The sequence below is a fragment of the Electrophorus electricus genome, chromosome 7, assembly GCF_041902795.1.
Source record: "Electrophorus electricus isolate QZ-2024a chromosome 7, ASM4190279v1, whole genome shotgun sequence".
NCBI lineage: Eukaryota > Metazoa > Chordata > Actinopteri > Gymnotiformes > Gymnotidae > Electrophorus > Electrophorus electricus.
Window position 1 is genome coordinate 21,316,122 of NC_137503.1, and position 21,997 is coordinate 21,338,118.

Here is a 21,997-nt window from a genome sequence, read left to right on the forward strand (position 1 = left end):
CAGAACCTATAGCTCAGGTTACCATACTCTCTGTGTCCTCTATTTTTCTACAGCTTCTGTTTTGATAGTTCTATTGAGAGTGACCTTAACTGCAGAGTTTTTTGGTTTTTGTTTTAGTTAGTGCTGTTGTGTTCTGGCCTAATGGTAATTTGATGTCATTTAATGTTTCATCAATATGAGCTTTTGAGTTTTTGCACATGCTGCATTTTTGTAATTGTTTTAAAATTGTGTAATTGTGTTCTGTCTTCATGAATTTGTGTTCTTGCTTAATGTAGTTTTCAACTTTTGTTTGCTTTGCAAAAACTATTGTGATTTGACTCTCTGAACTACCATACATAGCTACTTACAAACAATGCAAAGTGGCAGAAAATATGAATGTATGGTATGGTATAATTAATAAATAATGAGCACATTAATTTCCAATCTCCCACCAAAAAGGGAAGTGTTTATGTACAGAGACCTTAAAAAAACCAAACAAACATATTTTTCAGCATTTCAGGATATGTCAGTGCATACTGGCCTTTGAAATAAAAATAATCATGACAAGTTTTGTTTTGCATAATTTTTTAAACCTTATAGCTAACCCTGTGTGTCTGTCTTTGTTGTGACTGTGAGTTCTGAGGTTGCTTAAGCAGGAGGTATGGGTGGAGAACGATGGAGCAATGTAATGGCCCGATTAACTGTATAGGCTGTATAGGCTGTATAGTCTGCATCCTGGGGCCTCAAGCGTGCATGGGGCCTCACACCAATGAGTTACAAATAACACATTTGAATATCTTTTTTTTTGCCATCTCATGAAAGAGTGTACTAAAACAGCAATTTAGCTTTCTATTAAATTCTAATGTTCAATTAGCATTTCATCAGATAATCTAGTAAAATGTATTGAATGATGCTGCTTTCTAGGACCTTTGAAAGTGGGGGCTATAGTTGAAAACTGCAGTAAGAGAAAAAAGCACAAACTAATAAATAAACCATTTATTTCAGAAATGACAAAGCATTTGTCGTTTTTGGTGATCATTTGCTAGGCTATAGCCCTGTTTAGAATGTGTACTTATTCTTTTTGTTTGCTTAGTTTGTTTTCATCAGAAGTAATGTAAACATACCATTTCTTCATACTGGCCCATTCATTATACTGTCATTGTTTTTCTATTGTATATATATACACTTCCTGTAAATCCACCCCTCTGACAGTGCTTTTCCCCTTCCTTTCCACACATCTCTATGGCAATGCTACTCGCAGATGGTGCTCAACCAGCACATAAGAAAAAGAGCTTTTTTCAATATTTAGATTATTACCAGGCTAAAAGCTGACAGAGTCTGTCACTTTTATTTGTCCACACTTTCTTCAATTCACTTTAGTTCAGTTCAATTCAATTCAATTTAATTGAACTCAAGTCAAAAATTAAAAAGAAAATCAGTCTCATAGTGCTTCAACTGCAGTGCAGAGGGAATGCAAATATTCTGAATATTCCCAAATAGTAATTCTTAACAGAATTCCCACAGTGCAGCATTTTGGTGACATCTGCAAGGACATCAATGATTAGTGAACAGCATTGACTAAATTGACAGCCAAGGAAAGTAACAACAAGCACAGTGTGAGCTTGGAGTTTTTCATCAGCTCAGGCTAAGCAACATCCAGACTGAACCTATAGATCCCCTGGGAAGAAAAGCAATAGAGGCATATCATAGTCCTCACATTTCCATCTACTTCATCAACATCTGTAACAGTACAGTACATTCCTGTTTATCTGTGTCTGCACTATACAGATCATGCTGTTACAGTTGCTCACTGTGATTTCATAGGATCACTCCTACTACATATGATTAACTGCCAGAGTCTCAGGAAATGTCAAATGTAAATTTCATTAAAATATTACTTTGACAACACACAAAAATGTCTATTTTGAAAATTATCATCTACCACAAACATGTTGAAACCTGAATAAAAGCCACATGTGAGCCTTTTATACACTTGTTTTTTTGCCCTCCGTCTGCATTACAGCAGATAACTGAAAGCAGCAACTAAGTATTTGAGATTCGTGAATGCTCCACGAACATGAAAAAAATCGTAGGTGTTTTTGTTTGTTTGAAAAAAAGAAACTAAAATGGTGTGTGTGTATGTGTGTGTGTGTGGGGGGGGGGGGGGGCGTGAAATGACACACAAAAACTCAAAACAAAACATTACGTAAGGAGGAGAAAAAGGAGGAACGCTTTGCCGCAGGGAGCTTTCTGGCTTAGCGGTCTACACAGATATTCCACTCAGCGGATATCTGGCTCCTGTAGCCTCTCCTGTTATTACATTAGACAGAAACGATTGCTTTAGCTACCAAGCTGCCAAAGCGAGGAACAATGGCCGCCTCTGTGAGCAGAATCTAGATTGCGCAGACAATTTGTCTATATGTATTTGAACTTGGAGTGGCATGAGCTACTCAAAATCACTCTGCCTTGGCAGCACTTCACCACTTGGCGTATCGGCAAAAGATGGTGAGATTGAGGAGGTGACACGCGCAAAATCTTTTCACTGAAACCCACTGTGTAGTATTCCAGGACTGCGGCTTCTGGGAGAATCTGGAAGATGTAGGCACGAACCTCAACGTCGCTGCCGCCAACAGCGCAAGGACTTCTGTTTCACCCGCGGTCATGGACTGAGACGCAGAGACAGTACAGCTAAAGACAGGTGGTACGTTATCTTGTTCCTAGAAGTGCCATGGAGAGACAGACGCAGAGAACAGTTATCTTACCCACAGCACCATCTTCCTTCCCTTGAACCGTTAAACCAACCAATCCAGAGATGAAGTTGGGGTTTCACCCGTTCCATTACACAGTCTGGGCTCGATTAAAAACTCACATAGTAAATCGACTGTAGGACCAATTGTTTTATTTTCAGATTTTTAAAAGTGTTATTTTATTATTCGGTAATTCACGATGAAATTTCCAACGGAGAACCCAAGGAAACCAGGGAGCAACTGGAGTCCTCCGCCAGGTGGGTACATATCCCTGTACTGGGAGTGTGTACATGTAAAAACAGGATGTATTTTCTACTAGTAGAACAAAAACGCTTTGGCATTCATGTTGTACAAGGTGTCGCAGCGCGAGAACAACTTTTATCTTGGTATAACCTTTATAGCAGCATTAATTACTATATAAGGCAGTGAAATATTTTAGTAATGTGAACTGATATAACTCAAAGTATGACAAAACATATAACTCAATCGACAAATATTAAATATTGATTATGCTTGTTAAGACGGGGTAGCTTCATTGTATGCTTTGCTGCATTAATGAAAAATATGACTAGCGCGGTTAGCACATGTAGCCAGTTCTCTGTAGACTGGCACTGGTTGCCGCGTTTCTAAGAGGTTTTAGAGAAGCGTTTTTGACTCGTGCACGAGTTCGAAGCACGGCTTCTGCGCCGATGCGGACAGTTTTTCTACAATGAACTCTCAGGGCACACGACTGGCAGTTTCATTTTCGTGGTTACGGTGTGGGTTTCAAAGCCTGGCAATTCTATTCCCGAACAAATGTAAACATTAATTTATAAGCACGAGGGTTTTTTCACCTTAAGATATTTACAGCCAGTGACTGTTACGCAGTATTACGAGTGATGCATAATGAAGCGTACACATTACCTCATCATGCTGTAGAGCTTGGTGGAGACCCGCTAAATCATACATGTAATTCACGTTTCTGCCGCTCCAGGAAATTTACTCGTGCACAACCGACCTGTAATGCATAGTTTCTAGTTTTTATAACATGTATTCACTGAAAATTACAGTTATTGGAGATCAGTATAGGTGCTAAAAACAGTTTTCTGCCATAAAAAATCTACTGTTTGCGCGCGGATGTCAGTGACAGATTCAGCTTCCCGTGACACTACTAAATGTTTGGACAACTGGTGGCTAATTCTTAGGAATTAGAATTCTTCTGCTGGTTTTGCTTAAATTCATTTGACAATCTTTAGAATCCAAACAACAGTACTTAGTACAAGCAACAGTACAGTACAAGCAAAACCTTATGCTCATGCAGTTTCAAGAAATTCCAGTGTAATACAATACCATAAATACAAAACTTTACTCCCCAAACGATGTTGTTATTTGGAAGTGACTGCTGAAAATGGGTGGACAGTGAAATGTAATTTTTGAATTCACTTTAGATGCTAGAAAGCTGCTCATTAACATTTTACACAACTTCAAAGGGAGCAATTTTAATTAGTGGCTTCTAGTGTGTAAGAGAGAGAGAGAGAGAGAGAGAGAGAGAGAGAGAGAGAGAGAGAGAGAGAGAAAGAGAGTGTAGCAAAGGAATGGATATCCATTAATGTGAACAGCTAATATTAGTTAGGTTGGAGAGGACATGTGGTGGAGTTGTGTTTAGGCAGGTGGAGAGGTGTTTAGGCAGGCTGGTGGAGTGCTCATGTCATGTGTTTACACTGACTCAAAATTTACTATACAGTACCTAGGGTGAAATTAATTTCATACATGCCTGATGGAAACACTCTTCCCTTTATTTAATTTATAATCCTATTACTGTTAGTCACACTAGACTTCACACTGACCATGTGTTTAAGATATAGTCTCATTTCTTTGTGCCTCACACCAGCCTAATTTATGATTGTGTGTCTTCTGCAGTGGCTGTACAGACCAACCTGGTAGCTCCAAAGAAGGTCCAGCCTGGCATGCTGCAGACTAGTCTGGTGCAGGCCAGTGTGGCCACCATGCAGAACCCTATGGGCTGCTCCTTGCCACGTCTCTCTGTATCACGGCCTGTTAGCATGGTGGCTAGCATGGAGGCGGTGGCGGATGGCTCTGCCCTACTCTCGGTCATGAAGTGGAAGACGGTGCTGGCTGTGTTCGTAGTAGTGGTGGCCTACCTGGTGGCTGGCGGTCTGGCCTTCCGTGCCTTGGAGCAACCATTCGAGAGCAATCAAAAAGACACGATCACAGCAGAAAAAGCTGCGTTCCTCCAGAAGCACCCTTGCGTCACACCCAATGAGTTGGAGGAGCTCATTAAGGTAAGCATGAGAACTATCCCATTACACCCTGGGTGCTTGTCCTGTGGGATAACTGTATGAATCTGCTTAGACATTAACCATGAATCCCGTGGGGTAACCATGGTGACTGTTTTGTTAGACCTGAAATCTGTGTCTCCTGTGGGGTCTAAGGTGTAGTGTAACACAAGAGTTCTATCAATCTGGTGCTAATCCAAGCCTCACTCTTTCAATTTGCAGTACTAAATGAGTCAGCAGATAAAAATAAGTATAAAGTAAACATGGCAGTATGGCAGAAACAAGACAAGAAACAAGCTGGAAAGAGCAGTGTCTGATGAAACACAGAACACAATGCTCAGTTTGGTGGGTGGGATGAAGGCATTGTGTTCAGTGCACTTGGTTGGGCAGAGGCGGTATGTTTGGCCTAAATGAACACTGACAGCTATCACTCATGCTTCTATAAAATAGTATTCATTATTTAGCTCCAGCACACTAAGTGCTTTTCTGATAAAACAGCATTTCTGAACAATATCATCAGTAATAGCATCATTAAACATTAAACTAGTTACAGCTTACTGATGTATAATGGCCAGACCTGAGCAACAGCATCTAATGCAGGGAAAATGATAGTTTGATTCCTGTAAGGCAGGTATTGATTTTAGTCTTTGGTGGGAGTAGAGGCAGTTGTAATGTAGCAAAGCTGTTGTAGTTAATGTGCAGTTTTCACATTAAATTGATTGATTGGAAGGCAGCAGCATTATGGATGTGTTTATTAATGTATTGTGGTAGTCCATGCAGATAAGAGAATGAGAGAGAGGGACAGAGGGAGACAGGGAGTATTAACAAGCCACACCTTCTCACATCTCTACTGTGGAGTGAATGTGGTTTCACAAAATACATCATGAACTCTCCTCATTGTAATAAGGAAGACAGCTAAACATGCAAAATGAAAGCTCACTACCTGTGGTTCCACCCAGCACCAGCCTGGTTCTGCACATACTTTTTAAAGCTTTATTATTTGCCTGAATGTTCAGCATGCTGTTCCGCTAGCTCCAGGGTTTTTAGGCTTCAGTGATTGGGGCTTGTATAATAGAATGCTTAGGACCTGTTCTCTGACCTACCATTATTGAACTCAGTGCTGCAAAGACTCCCTGCTGCAGCTGAGGATAAATTAAATGCATGCAGCAGAAAAACACCATTGTACAGCATAAGACACACTGGACATCAAATAAGCATGTATTCATTTTTTTTCCTTAAAAAACCCAACAACAACAACCATCCACCCCCACAAAAACTACACGTCATTAAATGAAAAGGAAGTCATGCAAGCTACTGCAAGTTTCTGTTCACTGCTACAATGTAGTGGTTCAGCACCCAGTCTATTAATCACATTAAGGTAAACATGGGTTTTATTAACTATTTCTGCAGGGCATCATTTATCTGAGAGAAGAGTAGTAGGGAAACATGGTCTTATCATGTGCCAGATCAATATCAATTCAGTGTTCAAAACTAAGCAGCAGCAGCAGAGAGATTAATGCTGGTCTCATTAAAACCCATTGGGTTCAAAAATGTGAAGCTCAACCCTGAGGCCATTGGAAACCACCAGGAGAACACCAGCATAAACATCAAGGCAGTTAATGTCTGATCCTATCAGGGTCCCCCATGTGCTGCAGGAACAGTGAAGAACCTTCCAGAAGGACATTCCACTGGCTGAACAGTGTATTTGTGATGGTTTAACTCTTCTGCCATGTTTACATATTCAATAGCAGAATCCTATATGATCTATGCAGTGATTATTAGCTGTTAGCAGCAATGGGAAGTTAAATTAAGTGTTTTCACTTTGATGAATCAGTTACCCATTAAGTGGTTTTGAGAATCCCTCTAGAGGTGGGATGGGGCAGAATTAACCCCTCTTACAAAGCTGTTTACTGTCTGAACACCCTTAATCTAATAAATAACTGTATCATTGTGCATTTGTGTATTTGCTTAGCAGAAACTAAAAGAGTTGCAGTGTTGGGCTGCAGCGATGGCTGTGGTTTTGTGTCAGAGGTGTGGCTGTGTCAGGATCTATTTGACTTATGGCCACTCTGACTTTGATGCAGGTGGCAGGGAGCCACAGGCAGCAGGACAGGTCACTGTGGCAGAACCTCCATGTGTTCACTTCCTTTTATGTGTGATTTGGCTCACTATCAATGCAGTACGCTGTGATTCAGGAGTATGGATGAGCAGTGAGTCAGCAGACCCTCACCATGCTGCTGGTGACTCAAGCCTCTCACCACAAAGGTAAAGCCATTCTGGATGGGATGCATGCTGCGTTTCGTCTGTTCTAAAGCATTTGATAAAATGCCAAGACAGTTCCTACAGATTGGTGGCTCACAGAACTGGCATGAAATGCTTACTTTGTATTTCAGTCAATTAAATTACATATAGTGACAATAACTGCCACTTTTCTGCTGAGCATAACACAAAAACATAAATCAGTAGAAATAATTTTTATTTTTCTTGGGATTTTCTTACATAGTTTTATTACTCAGTATGAAATTAAATAAAATGGAATTCATGTATTTTAAGACTTGAAGATATATATATATATATATATATATATATATATATATATATATATATATATATATATATATATATATATATATATATATATAGCCTCACAGGCATATAGATAGAAAGACTTTCAAATTTACATAGGAGAATTCCAACAAAGATGTATATCAATGATTCCAAGATATTTTACCACTGTCATGGGCAAAAAAATGGGCAAAAAATAAGGAAGCAAATGCGACTTCAGTCTCCAACTAAACAGTTTAATGAAACAGAATAGAACATAAGTGTGCTCAAAAAGTGTAATGGCCCGAGTGCTAATGGGTGTGGAGCAGGACGCACAGACTTCCTCGACAGTGAAAGACGTTTATTAACACTGAACGTATACGACGACGGTGGCACTGACACACAACATTAACAATGGACATGACTACACATTAACTGGACACAGGCTACAGCAACATAAACAGTGGGTAAACAAACATTAACAGACATCAGCAAACAATGACCAACAACAATGCACACACTAGCAGGGGATTATATACACACAGACACAGAACACTAAACCCCATGCAGGTGTGTGCTATTACAAAGGGAGTGGTTACAAACGACACATGTGAATCCCCTTGCACGAGGCAGGCCATACCACGTAACTCGTGGGGGAGGAGCATTCCATGACAGAAACCCCTCCCAAGGGGCACGGCTCCCAAAGTGTCCTATGCCCGGACAATGAATCCCAGGCCGCCGTGCACACACACACACACCACACGGCAATGCCCGGTGCCCACCTAACACAAGGCAGGCCAGGAACCACCAGCCTGGGAGTCCTCTCTGAACAAGGGAGCAAGGCAGAGTCCCTGTCTCTCTCAGGGCAGTCTGATATACTCCACGTGATGTGTGTGTGTGGGGGGGAGCAGTCCTCCATGGTGACCCCTCCTCAGGGATGCGGCTCCCGACGCTTCCCATTCCAGGATAACCCCAGGCCTCCGTGCACACACACACACAGACACTGCTCGGCAATGCCCAGTGCCCACCTAACAGAATGCGGGCTAGGAACCGCCTACCTGGGAGACCTCCTCGTATGAGGGAGAAAGGCAGAGTCCCTGCCTCTCTTGGGTCAGTTTGGTATGCTCCCCGCAGCGTGATGCACCTGCAAACAAACATAAGGTGCTGTGATGCAGCACCTGCTATCTCCGCAGGCACTGTAGATGTGTCCTTGGCCCCAGTAGACACACGGGAGTGCACGTCTGCCCCAGTTCCAGATGTGCCACCTCCCCTAACAGTCCTCCTTTTGCCAGCCGCTCTAGGAGCGCCCCAGAGGCGCTGGGTCCCCTTTCATTGATTGTGCATGATGCAACCTTGCATTGATCGGGTGCGGAGACATCCTCTCCTGACGTCAACTGGGTCACTTTACTCATGTGCGGAGATGGTGCCCTCTTGCATCGACGGGACTCCATCACATCAGTCAAGCAGCAACCACAATGCTGGTGCCTGCAGGAACAGAGACAGGGTCTGGATGGTTTCCAGATTAACCAGCTTGCCCACATAGCGATTAGGAATGCAATGGTTGGCCAGTGGAGAGCGGAGCCAGGGGCCTACTACCGCCCCACCCAAAAATTCCAGGATACTCCTCTCCCTGGCAACAATGTGGTTCCGGACACCAACACCTTGGTCGTCTGTGGTGGGCTGCAGAGGGCTCTATCTAAGGCTCCTCTCCCTTAGTGGTGGCTTTGGCGTCATTGCATCCTCTCTGTATTGGATTGGCTTATAAAGAGGCAACAATACTACATATCAACACACAGGTGAATGAGGTGCAGCATGTGGCTCCTGGATGAGGCATGAATGAAAACAAAAAAAACCCACAAAAGGCCACACGGATGCCACCATCGCCTAGTGAGAAGTAAAATGAAACTGGGGCAACTGGTTACCTGTCAAGCAGAAATTTCAAGCAAAAATGGCAAGTTCCCTAGATAGCTCTTTCCATGTCTGAAACTGATGTTTATCTGTTTTATCTCGAGTTTGGTCTTTCTTTCTTTGTTGCTTGCTTTTCTTCATTTGTAATCTTCTGTATAATCTTTGTTAAATTGTTGTTGCACAAGCGGTGATTGACACTCTGTCAGACACTCCCCCTGACTCTGATCGGTTGTTTTCATTGACTTCTTGCAAATGGCATTAGGAGGACTAAGTGGAGAGCCTGAATTTTTCACAGATTATCAAATATGAGTTACCTACTGCAGCTTTAATCTCATTGAGTTAAGATTTATAGAGAGAATAATAACAATTAAAAACCTCTTGATCAATTGTTTGTTTCTCATTTGTTGTGTTACCATTAACTGACAAATCATGGATTAACTTTTTTATTTTGTCTTCATTTTTCAAGACTAAAAAGGTTGAAATTTCTCCCCATATTCTAGCGATTTAGCTCGATTGGATAAATGCCCTCTGAGAATTATTTAAATAAAAGCAATCTAATTGGGCTTGTAGAAAATAAGATGAACTTTTTTAAAACTCATTAACATCTTTTTGTGACACAGTGAATTTATCTTTTCAATAATTTCCACTTGTTTCGTTCTCCTCTCCTGATAGAATAGTAGATACCCTGACAGTGTAGCATATTTGCTGTTTCAACATTTAAAAAAAAAATTCACCTTTGAAATTTGAGATATAAAAATACTTTTACTAATACAATGAAATATTGCCCTTGTATGTACACAAACAGTGACATTTTACTAATGATGCCATAGCACCTTCAGTATGCTGAGAGCATGGTTGCTATAGATCTGCCCCTTATGGAAAATCATAAATTTATTTGGTCAGATTTCCTGGTATTTTGCTAATAGACCAATGAGCAGATTTGATTAGTTCCACTTTTAGATAGAAAGGTGTCCTTGGATAGCCAAGAATATGTAAAGTTGTGCATATGAATAGATGAATAGGTTGACGCTTTTAATTCTTAATTAATTCTAATTTTTAATTATACCCATTTTTATTACCCTAGTGGTGTGCAATTGGAAGGGCCTGACTGCACACCACTGTGTAAAATGCTTATGTATGCCCTATTATCGAAAGTAATGAGAAAATCCAAAGAGTTCTAAAAGGAGGAGAGGAGATTCCTAAAGGTTGATATTGGTCCAGACTCCTGGAGCCATGAATGCCACCTGAAATATAACTTGTAGGACATTGGTGCAATGCCTCAAGCTGGCCACTAAGTTATGATTGATCTCTGCCAAAGTCACCATGGGAGACATACAGAAATCAAGAGACATAAAGAGAGAGACAGAGAGACATGCTTGCATAGTCTGCAAGCTTGGGGTTAAATCTTCTCAAGGAAAAAAATAACTGATGCTCTCTCATTATAAGGTCAATGCTATGTCATACAAAGGGAACAGTATATTTTTTAATGTAAATATTGATCATAAATATTCAGAATGCAATTTAAAGTATTCTGAATTTAGATTCCAGTTCAAAACACAGCCCAGATCAGCACAGCCTGTTGGATTGTGGAACTGTGGGATTTCTGTGTGAAGTGAAAAACATTTCATTTAAGGGAGCATGAAGTCATTCAGAGCTAAATCCAAAGAGAACAGCTCTATCTGGTCAATAGTGATCATACATCAGTGAATATTTTCAAAAAGGCAAACTCTGTCTGCCAGAGTGATTTGCATGAAAACTCAACCAGCACTGAGTCTCTCATTATGATGGCTTCACCCTCTGAAGCCCCTTAACTGAATTTACAGTGGCTGATGTTATGTTCAAAATGATTTCGTATCAGTAAATGTACCATCTTTTAGAGGTTGAAATGCCTTTCTTATTTACAGATCCTTTGGCTACTTTTTTTTACTTTGAACATCCTTTCATTACTAGAAACACATTTTAGGTGAAGTGCTCGTCTTACTAAGGACATTTTTAAGTGCTTTAAACACTTTGCAGTTCCTATCACAATTTTGTAGATGAGGCATTTTAAGAAATACAAGCCTGTCAACATGGCAAATGTTGCAACCAAGTTATGCTGTGTCCTTTTTCAGTTGGCTACTTCTTCTCCTTGAGGTCACCAACTCTGTGTTTGAGTGCCACGTGGCAGTAGGCAGCTGCTGCTCCAGTGTCGCTAGTCTAGACTGATGAAATTTTCCAGGTTTGCCCTTGTTTACCTGCCCTTCAGCTTCACCCCCTGCCAATTCTCACACCTGAATGGCTTCCTGTTGTTCGGCACACTCTGTCAACCATCTGCTGCCTAGACAACTTGACGGGCTGAGTGGAGGAGGCAGTGCCAGCACCTGGCCCACCTGCCCGCTGGGTGCCTCCCTGTATCTCGGAGATGGCAAATCATCTCATTGTCATACACTCATTATTGCTTTCCTCCATGTGAAAAACAGTTGTCTTTGGACTACAGAAAAGCATCATTTACAGTATGTTCTTTCTGGAATAAGCCTTTTTTACACAAAAGCATGCATGCACATCCATTGTATCTTAGGACAATTGTTGAATAAAGAAATAGAGCAAAAGTGGAAAAAGTAGAATATTTGCACACTGTTACTTTCCCCAAGTCATTTTTTCTAATACCACGTTTCAATTATATGGTCTTTCTCAGATTATAATGATTCTGTTCTCTCTCTCTCTCTCTCTCTCTCTCTCTCTCTCTCTCTCTCTCTATCTTTTTATTTCTTTCTCTCTCTCTCTGTCTTTCCCCCTCTCCAGCACTCCATAGATGCATTCAGTGCTGGAGTGAGTCCAATAGGAGACACCACTTACAACTTCAGCTACTGGGATCTGGGCAGTGCATTCTTCTTTGCTGGTACTGTGATCACAACCATAGGTGTGTCTCTTTCCACTTTACAATTTTCTCCAACCCATTGGTAGACATATGTACATGCAAAAAATACAAACACTACATATAAACAATACAAAAAACAAATCTGTAGTTTTTTTAGACTCATGTACCATACCACAAGTGGACTGTATTTGTTAAATGCTGCTTCTGTGGTATACCAGACACCATGCAAAGTACAAACCAAAATGTATAGAGTAAGACTGTAATGCAACAAGACACTCAGAACTTGACCATTGCTTTTAACATCAATTAGGACTGTAGAACATTGTAGATGTCTATCTCTAGTGAACATTCCTTCATCCACTCCACATCACCTCACCTTTATCAATGGCTTGCTAGCTGTGCCCTGCACACACACATTTCTCACACACAGAAGAGCACACTAGGACATCTGCATGATCAATGACATCTACAGACAGAGATGTGACAGGATTTGCAGTGCAATCTTAAATCAGCTTTGACACCCAACTAGTGGACAGGATCTCAGACAGGAGACAGAGATAGATGTTAGACTGCATATGTACAATTAGTCATCATGCCCTTTGACACTCAAACAGAATGTAGACTCACTAGTTAATGTTTTTACAGATATTGCATACCAGTGAGTAGTGGCCCACTTTGAGCGCTGATCCTAAGTGATATTCAGGGTATTCATGATAATACACACTGTGTATATATATATATATATATATATATATATATATATATATATATATATATATATATATATATATATATATATATATATAACAACAACAAATTTTATGGGATACATAAAATACACAGTTTTATACCTTTTCAGGGTGTGGGTGTAGCACAGCTAAAAATATGTGTTTAATAGTGGTTTATGTATTTATTTATATGTAGAAGTAGTGACATGTTTGTGTGACTGGGTCTTTAAGGGTTTTTTTGGAGGGAAAAAGAGAGGGGGATGGAGTAAAGACTTATGAGGAGAATGGTAAGATAAGAGTTTCCTTATCCAGTAAACAAATTTTTGTACAACACTGTGATAACTTAGGGGTTGTCTAATCCTTCAATTCTGTAAGTGTTGGAGCAAGTGCATATGAATGTTTTAGATGCAAGTCTGCTGACAGAACAGTATTCTGGTTAATGTTATTTTCACTCGTTAGAATGAAGAGGCCATCGTGTTTTTGGTCTCAGTATTCCTGAGCACCGAATCAGGCCTGCTATATATGTTTTTGGGGGTTTGAGTGTGGGGAAATATCATGGGGTTTGGAGTCCTAAGAGAATTATAAATACTCACTGATAATCAGTCAATCTATTCTTTATTCAATTGATATTCGGTATTATGTGTGGATAATAACTACATTTTGATGGTTAAGATACCTGGTAAGTGATAAACCTCCAGTTTGCAGGTTGGTTAGATGCACGAGGTATTAAGATTTGGAGGGAATCTAGTTACATATGGGTATAACAAAAGACACCTAGACCCGCACATTCATAACTGTAGAGTAAAAATTAGAGCAGAAAGTAGACTTCTTCATTCAAAAGAAGTCTGAACATAAGCCCCTGCCCTGTTGGTATTCTGTTTGGGTGTTACACAGGGATTATAAATATGTCCCATATATATTATGCCTATGGAAATATCTATATACAACAAGAATTTTCTAAACCAACAACTAAGATTAAAATTCAAAGCACTTTTGGTTACTCATGTTTTTATGTGATTTCCTGCCTAGTCAGGACATCTGTTGACAACACATGCTCCATGATTTTGAACAAGCTTGATTGTATCCCCTTTATCTGCTTTCTCTTCCAGGCTATGGTAACATTGCTCCGAGCACTGAGGGTGGGAAGATTTTCTGTATCCTCTATGCCATATTTGGCATCCCACTCTTTGGTTTCCTCCTAGCTGGCATTGGTGATCAGCTTGGGACTATCTTTGTGAAGATGATCGCCAAAGTAGAGAAAATGTTCAGGGTAAGTCAGACCCAGTAACAAGTACATTCTTATATCGGTGAACAACATTATCTAAATTTGTGCTATATTCTAAATTTTGGTTTGCATACTTTGGATTGTAATTTCCCATAAGGGGAAGATGGGCATAAAAAATGCATGACTGTATGAATTTACAAATACAGATTAAATCATCTTTGTTAATACAATGTGAACTGCTGTCCTTTAACTCAATATCCAGCTAATTTCCTGCCTGTGATATAAGCCAATGATTTACATCTGTTGTTCCTGTTATAATATGCAGAAACAGCATTCATTTATTCCTGGGACCTGAGCCTCAGTGTTTGTGCTGGGGTCTGATATGATCAGCTGGCTATAACCAAGTTTGTCACCATGACTCATAAACAAACAGTAACACCTAGGGCTCACTGTCACTGCAGCCATGGACCCCAACTGAATAAAAGCACTTTTTACACTGGGTGTTTTAAGTCTCTGTGGTCTGTCTGATGTCTCATGCTGACTGTCCAATCCCTCATTCTGTCTGCCTATTCCCCCCACCGCCAGCATAATCACAACCAGATCAGCCAGACAAAAATCCGTGTGGCCTCCACACTGCTCTTCATTCTAGCTGGTTGCATTGTCTTCGTTACCATCCCTGCTGTCATCTTTAAACATATAGAGGGATGGACTGCACTCGAGGCCATCTATTTTGTAGTAATCACCTTGACAACTGTCGGCATCGGTGACTATGTTGCAGGTAGAAACATTCTAAATTATTATACAGTATATTCTGTGCTCAGACTGGTCATGGTTACTATATAATAATTAACTGCTTTACTAGGACATCATAATGCCATCAGCTATTATTAATTTATAATTAAAGCTCTCTCAAATTAGATTTGCACATTGCATTTCCATATTACAGTAAACTGCCACTCTGCCACCAATGTGCATGCTAGCAAATTGATATAAAAGAGACCTGACAAGGTTTATTGCAACTATAGACCGAATTTCCATTGCAGAATTTATTGTGCTGTTAAACACTGCTCCTCATAGGCACCTGGTATTTTTTATTACCCCTTGGATACAGGAGATTTAATTTAGAGCACATGTGGAATGGTGTTCTTAGTTCTTGAATCAATGTGTCACTTGAATGTGTTGCAGGAGGAAACAGAAGAATAGAGTACTATAAATGGTACAAGCCTCTTGTGTGGTTTTGGATCCTGGTTGGGCTGGCTTACTTCGCTGCTGTACTGAGCATGATTGGAGATTGGCTGAGGGTCCTCTCCAAGAAGACAAAAGAGGAGGTGAATATCTTTAGCAGCACCAGTAAAAAAGCATAAGCTTTGCCATTACTACAGCCAATGCAAAAAAAAAAAAACAGCTATTAATCTGGTCCTGCTTGGTGTGGGACAGAATCTTTTGTACTGCTGATCATGGGATTCAGAGTTGCCTTGTTTTACCAGGTGGGAGAGATCAAAGCCCATGCAGCAGAATGGAAGGCTAATGTGCGGGCGGAGTTCCGTGAGACGCGGCGTCGCCTTAGTGTGGAGGTCCATGACAAACTTCAGCGAGCTGCCACTATCAGGAGCATGGAACGGCGACAGCTTGGCCTGGACCAGCGTGCCCACTCTCTAGACATGCTCTCCCCTGAGCGAAGAGCTGCCTTCAACATCCTGGACACCAACCACTTCAAAACCTCCTCCCAGGAAAGCATTGACACCAAGCTAAACAACCTTCGTCTGCGGGTGGAGCAGAGTGAGCACCGATGCATTGACCCCAACCAGGCATCATCTGAGGACAACATCTTTAACCGCCTTGGCTCCGTCACCAAGCTGGCCAAACGCAATAAGAACCGGGATCTGAAGAGGAACATCCCAGGAGATGGGCGCAGAGCCACGGATTCATTCTGTGGTGGGAACAGTACCATGGATGAAGAGAAGAAGGAAATGGAGGAAGAAGAGTTGGAAAAGGAGGTCAACACCAGTCTGACCAATTTGCCACTGTTTGTGGAGAGCCCCAAATCTCAAAATGGATTCATAATGGTGCCACCACTGACCAAAGAAGTAGAGAGTGAGAAGACATTTGAAGATGGTGAGGAGTTTCAAATTCAAATGGATGCCTAAATTGGACAGAGGAGGAAAGTTGTTTTAGGAAAATATAAGTGCCTTATTTCAGCCTTTCCTTACAGGAGATCTGAAAATCACACATTTGATGTTTGTCAAACTGCTGTGTCCTGACAACTTGATTAAATAAATATCATGACAAGAAGCCTGATGGAGACCATGGCCAGTTCTTAGGAACAGATCACTGAATTGTGCTAAAAGGGACTAAAGAAACCATTCTTTCAAAGTGTCAAGAAATGCCAGTTTCAAACTGTAGCAAATGTATGACATGTATATTGGTCTGAGACACTCGTTAATGACTTATTCTGAGCTCTCCTTCTAAACAGACTTTGGCACAGTACCCTAAGATCATTTAGCCAAAAAAGCAAGAGTACTGGAAGTGTCCTTCCAACACATAGGGAGAGACTCATCCACACAGATTTATTATGTGTATTTTCCAAGTTCAATTTCCCCAAAGATCAGCATAAAAATCTGAAGAGTTCACCAAGGTTAAAAAATGTTGTATGTGCATGGTCTTGGATATTAATTGTCCTCAATTTGCTGTTCATTTCATGGGTACAACCAATAAAATCTCAGGGCTTATGGTCTTGTCCTAGTTATTCTGTGAAGTACCTCTAATGTATGCTGCATTCACACTCAAAAAAAGTCACTTTCATTGCACCAGTTTCATTGCACCTGTGTGACTTCACAGCTTATGACAATGGAATGGAAGCCAAGCCAAGCCAAGGTAGAAAAAACAAGTCAAACCATGCCATCAGAACAGACCAGGATTGATGTACCTTTTAGTCTGGTTTAAAGGCAAAATTGTGTGTCCTCTGTTAAGTGTAATCACTCTCTATACAAACTACATATAAATCATTTTCACATTAGCACTTTGACAAGCCAGAGCTTCATTTTACTTCATTTTGACTTGAAATTCATATCAGTAAACTGTAAAACTATTGTAAAACATGTCTTTGTATGAGTGTGTACATACCTGTGTTTGTGCTAAATTTGTGTTTGTGCTAAATTTAAATGCCACTGTCTGATATATATGGTGTCTATCATATTGTATTACACCAAAAATTCCCTTACACAAAGTGGAGCATATCAGTACCTCCCTATTGCAAACATCTACACATGTGTCACTAAAATCACATGGCTGTGATGCAATGTGCTTGTTGTTAAGCTTTACACCCCAACATGGTCTTCTCATTTGCAGTATATTAGTGTGAATGCAGCAAAGGATTTGATGTTTGTGATGAAGATGCAAACAAGATTTAAAAATGTTCAGAGCATTAAAAATCATTTAAAGACATGGAGACTTAAAGCATGCTATTGTGCTAATATTATCATGATGTGGTAGAGATTGTACCACAACATGCTTCTGAAGATAAATATTTTAAATGTCCATGTTACAGCTCAGAAGTGGGATGCACATTCTCAGTAAATGGAAGTTGTTCACAGTATGTGCAACCATTATATTCAATGTAGTGAGTGCCTTTTGGAAATAAAACTACTGAATGACCTCTGGCCTGGAATTGTTTCACTTATGTTCATGGGCACTTTGCTTTGACTTTATCTGTATTACGCCAATGAAGCAATGTTTATGACAGACATATCCTTTACTCTTCTGAAATAGTGACCTTCCTGAGACAGATGAATCTACTCTTTCAGTTTGTTTTTCCATCTGCTGAAAAGAGCTATTTAGAGATACTGAAAGAATGGTCACCTTCCTGTTGTAGGGTCACGTATTTTATGATCATTTGACTGATGAGTTTAATGTTGGGAGGAGACCCTGGAGTTACATCCTGGGAGCTACAAGGTCTGCATACAGTCATTTTACATACATTTTTAATTGTCTAAATCGAATGCAATTTTAAGGACACTCCTAAATGTAATAATAAATCATTATTTAGTAATTGTAGCTATTATTTAAGATTTCTATTATTCATGTCATAAGTAAGAGCGGCAGTTCATCTTCAACAGTTAATTTGTCTTTTAGATCAAGCGTCTGAGACAGTTATTACTGGTCTGTGTGAGTGTAAATGTAGTTTGTTTAGTTTTGTGTGGGCTGATCCCTATCAGGTAGTATTTCTCGTCAAAGACTTATTGTGCAGTCTAATCATACTGGGCTACACTATTTTCTATTAGGGAATTTGGAATAACCCTTGGATCATCTCAAGACAGATACCAACTTACATTCAATATGCATGGCAGTCCTTGCCTTAAGAAAACACAAGAACAAATTTGCTTAAATTTTGCCCAGTCTCATTGGCTTCTACCATCCAGAAAATAAATTTTACGATGGATCACATGTAACAGCTTACAAACTTAATAATCCATTTGTAATAATGGGTTGTGCATTGTAATTTGCATATGGTATTTTGTTGTTCTGTGTGCAAAACATACAATGTGACAAACAATACTCAGACCCTTGCAGAGTAAATAACTTGCTGGATATACTACAGGGTCTGTCCAAAGATATAGTCAATATCCAGTTGAGGGTCAGTAACCAGTGTGAAAAGCAAGGTAGATGAGAGGGCGAATGGGAAATAGTCCAGTGCCAGAAACATACAGGCAGATGCAGGTGATAATGCTTGGTATACACATACTATAAAACAAATTATAATACTTTAAAATGAGGTGACAGATATGAACAATCTCTATAAACAAAACAAGATGCAGGTGAGAATGAATAATAATCATGAGAGGATGAGTGGTGAAGAGAGTTGTGATTGGTGGATCAATGTGGAGTGATGGGTGAGCTGTTGACAGGTGGATGCTGAGAGATGTAGTCCATGGCATCCTCAAGGTCTCACAGGAAGCATTCAACCATTGTCTGAAGCACTAAATCTACATAATCCTTTTGTGCTATAGTTTTTCATTGTGGTGATTTGAAACTACTCTCTGTGGGTCCTAATATTACACACCACACTATTACCCACTTAGGCCCACAACTCCTGTCCATCAGAAAGACAAAAAAAAAAAAAAAAAAAGGTGAAGTGAAAAACACACACCACTAGCCAAAATAGGCTGTTTGGGGAAGGGGGGGGGTTATTAGCAACTGAAGTCTGATAGCATACACAGGCCACTTATCTCTTTCTAGCCAGGATGGACAATGGCTTTAACGTCTAGCCACCCCAACACCAGACCATATATCAGGTCAAAGGAATGTAACCAAGATAATCAAACTGGAACTAAGCAGACATATCAACACACACAGAAAAAAAAGGAAAAATGGATGGGAACACTGCATGATTCACAAAACTTTAAGTTTTAAGTTTTTCACTTGAAGGTCCCACCTTCTGACACTTATCTTGCATGTGTCTGAGTGTTAATTAACAGGTTTCAAAAGACTGATAACACCTTTAGTGGGGAGAATGATGCAAAAACCAGGGTTATTAAATAACAGCTCATCAGGGTGAAAATGTCCTAACAAAGAATCACGCATAGTCAGAGCATTAATGTAAAAAAAATGTCTTCAATAGTTTGAAGGCTGTTTTGAACAGATTCTATCATATAAAAAGTATAAAACTAGTCATGACAATTATTTGGTGGGAAAGAAAGCACATAACATTATTATATATTATAGGTCAAATTCTGTGGTAAGATTTAACTTAATCAAGAACTGTAGAACTTGCGAATTGTCGTTCAGTAATGATGAATAACTATGGTGATGTTCAAAGGACCATTATATATCTGAAATAAGGCCATTTGGCTGAAACAATGGTAATTAGTATGTGGAAATTAAATTAAAAAAAGTTATTGTCATAGTAAACAGGCTGAACTAGAGTCAAGAACATGATCAGTAAAAAAATAAGGTGGGGGTACTGAGAGACAAAAGGGGCAATCCAAAATCATAGTGAATAAACAGTCAAAGATAAAACACAACAGAGAAAACCAAAATGGCTTAAAAACTCAAGAAAAACTCATCAAAGCACAGTGGTGCATTGATTTCCCCTGTGAGTTACCTGGGGACAGTGGTAGCTCAGTGGCTGAGCTAACTAGTAATTTGAGCATTGCAAGTTCAAGCCCCTCCAAGTTTCCACTGTTAGGCCCCTGAGCAAGGCCCTTACCAAGTACATTACTTGAATTGCACTCAGACATACTAAAAAGCATTAGTTAAATGCTGTAAATGTAAATATGCAGGGGACTGGTAAAGAACAGGGGGATTATGGGGTATGTAGTCTATAGGTATTGTGGCAGGTGTGTTGAGAGGAGCAAATGTGATCTTCACTATAATAATAAGCATTGAAGTTACTTATTCAAAACCAGAATATTATTCTCCTTGGTTTAAGTAACCCTTAGTTTGTCTGTTAAAATCAAAATTGCATTTTGGGTTATGCAACATCTCTGAAGGCGGAAGTCTTGTTACAATGAGACTCGGTAGATATTTACACAGGTAGAAAGAGCTATAACAAAGCCAGCAGGGTCTCTGAACCCTCTCAGGCTGTAGTGAACTCTCTCATTCACCCAGACAGGAGGCCTGAGGGCATAAGCAGCTCCTCCCTGTTCCAGATGGTACAGTCACACAAAAGACAGTGACCATCTCCCACTATACACTGAAAACTGAAAGACTGGAGAGCAACAAAGTGCAAGCACTTCATCAAGTGTATATTTTCTTACAGGAAAGTTTTGGATAAATTAAGTGAGCCAGATTTCCCACAATGCCATATAGTTCATTTGATCATGCTATGTATTCGTTTTTCAACATATGAATTTTGTGATATATATAACAATGATAATTGCCTTCCTTCTATAAATCTATCACATAGCCACAGATCTATAACATGCATGGATACGTCTGCAGTAGTATTTAAATAAGGATTTATGCTCTGATTGAACAGATCCACTACAGAAATACCATGCACTGGATGATTGTGTGTAGACCTATTTTCTGCAATTATCAGTACTTAATGTTAATTAAAACAGAGAAACAAACATCTTCTTGTAGTCTACTGTAAACATGATATAATAATTATATATCAGTAACTGAATAGGGTTGGTGTAGGATTGATATACCTCATTGTTCTTTCAGCATTCGTCTTCTTGTGACATTGTAAAAATTAACTTGAAAGAATAAATGTGTTGAGATAGATGCTTGTGTGTCTTCAGCCAAGGTAGGCTAAGGGAATAGTAAATATTAGGCTAAGCCAAAATTAAAGTGTTTGATGAGGTATCCTGTATGGAAACATATGAAAACATCAGACAGCTATTTGTTGACTTTACCTGAATGAATTTAAATCTGTCAGTTCTAGGGAAGCTGTAGTGTGAGTCTTTGATGTTCTCAAATTCATCCTTGTTTCAGCAGGAGGTACCGGAGCCTATAAGACTGATTTCAAAATGAATGCAAAAAAGTCCAAGTGAAGTTCTAATATATGCTTTAAACTATGCCTTAAGCTATTTCTTTATACAGACAAACTCTCAGCTCTAAAGTTGGAATATGTTACCTGAGGCCTTGTCAGCAACAAGAATTCTGGCAAGTGAAAACACAACAGACGACACTGTCTTACAGCCTCCCACCCCCTCCACTTGCCCTATTAACACCAGAAAGCCTTCCTGTTTATTCTGAGCACAGATGACCTCCTCATCAACATCTTAAAC

The 21,997-nt window shown here is 39.8% G+C and overlaps 1 protein-coding gene across 2 annotated transcripts; it reads left to right on the forward strand.

Moving 5' to 3' along the window:
• The first annotated feature begins 2,204 nt into the window (after window positions 1-2,204).
• On the forward strand, window positions 2,205-17,919 carry kcnk10a (potassium channel, subfamily K, member 10a). Of its 2 annotated transcripts, none has more exons than XM_027000851.3 (7): window positions 2,205-2,983; window positions 4,626-5,008; window positions 12,236-12,353; window positions 14,149-14,309; window positions 14,850-15,042; window positions 15,450-15,592; window positions 15,752-17,919. In XM_027000851.3, the coding sequence occupies exons 1-7, from the start codon at window positions 2,926-2,928 to the stop codon at window positions 16,409-16,411; spliced, it is 1,716 nt and encodes a 571-aa protein (XP_026856652.1). In that variant the 5' UTR covers window positions 2,205-2,925; the 3' UTR covers window positions 16,412-17,919. The 2 variants fall into 2 exon arrangements, with proteins under 2 accessions (XP_026856652.1, XP_081574346.1); XM_081718220.1 differs by having other exon boundaries at window positions 2,206-2,680.
• The last annotated feature ends 4,078 nt before the right edge of the window (window positions 17,920-21,997 follow it).

Excerpts from the sequence above, each read along its gene's own strand:
- kcnk10a (XM_027000851.3), top strand. The coding sequence starts at position 2,926 with ATGAAATTTCCAACGGAGAACCCAAGGAAACCAGGGAGCAACTGGAGT. Across the intron at positions 5,009-12,235 it reads AGTTGGAGGAGCTCATTAAG|CACTCCATAGATGCATTCAG; the intron begins GTAAGCATGAGA and ends CCCCCTCTCCAG. Across the intron at positions 15,043-15,449 it reads CATCGGTGACTATGTTGCAG|GAGGAAACAGAAGAATAGAG; the intron begins GTAGAAACATTC and ends AATGTGTTGCAG.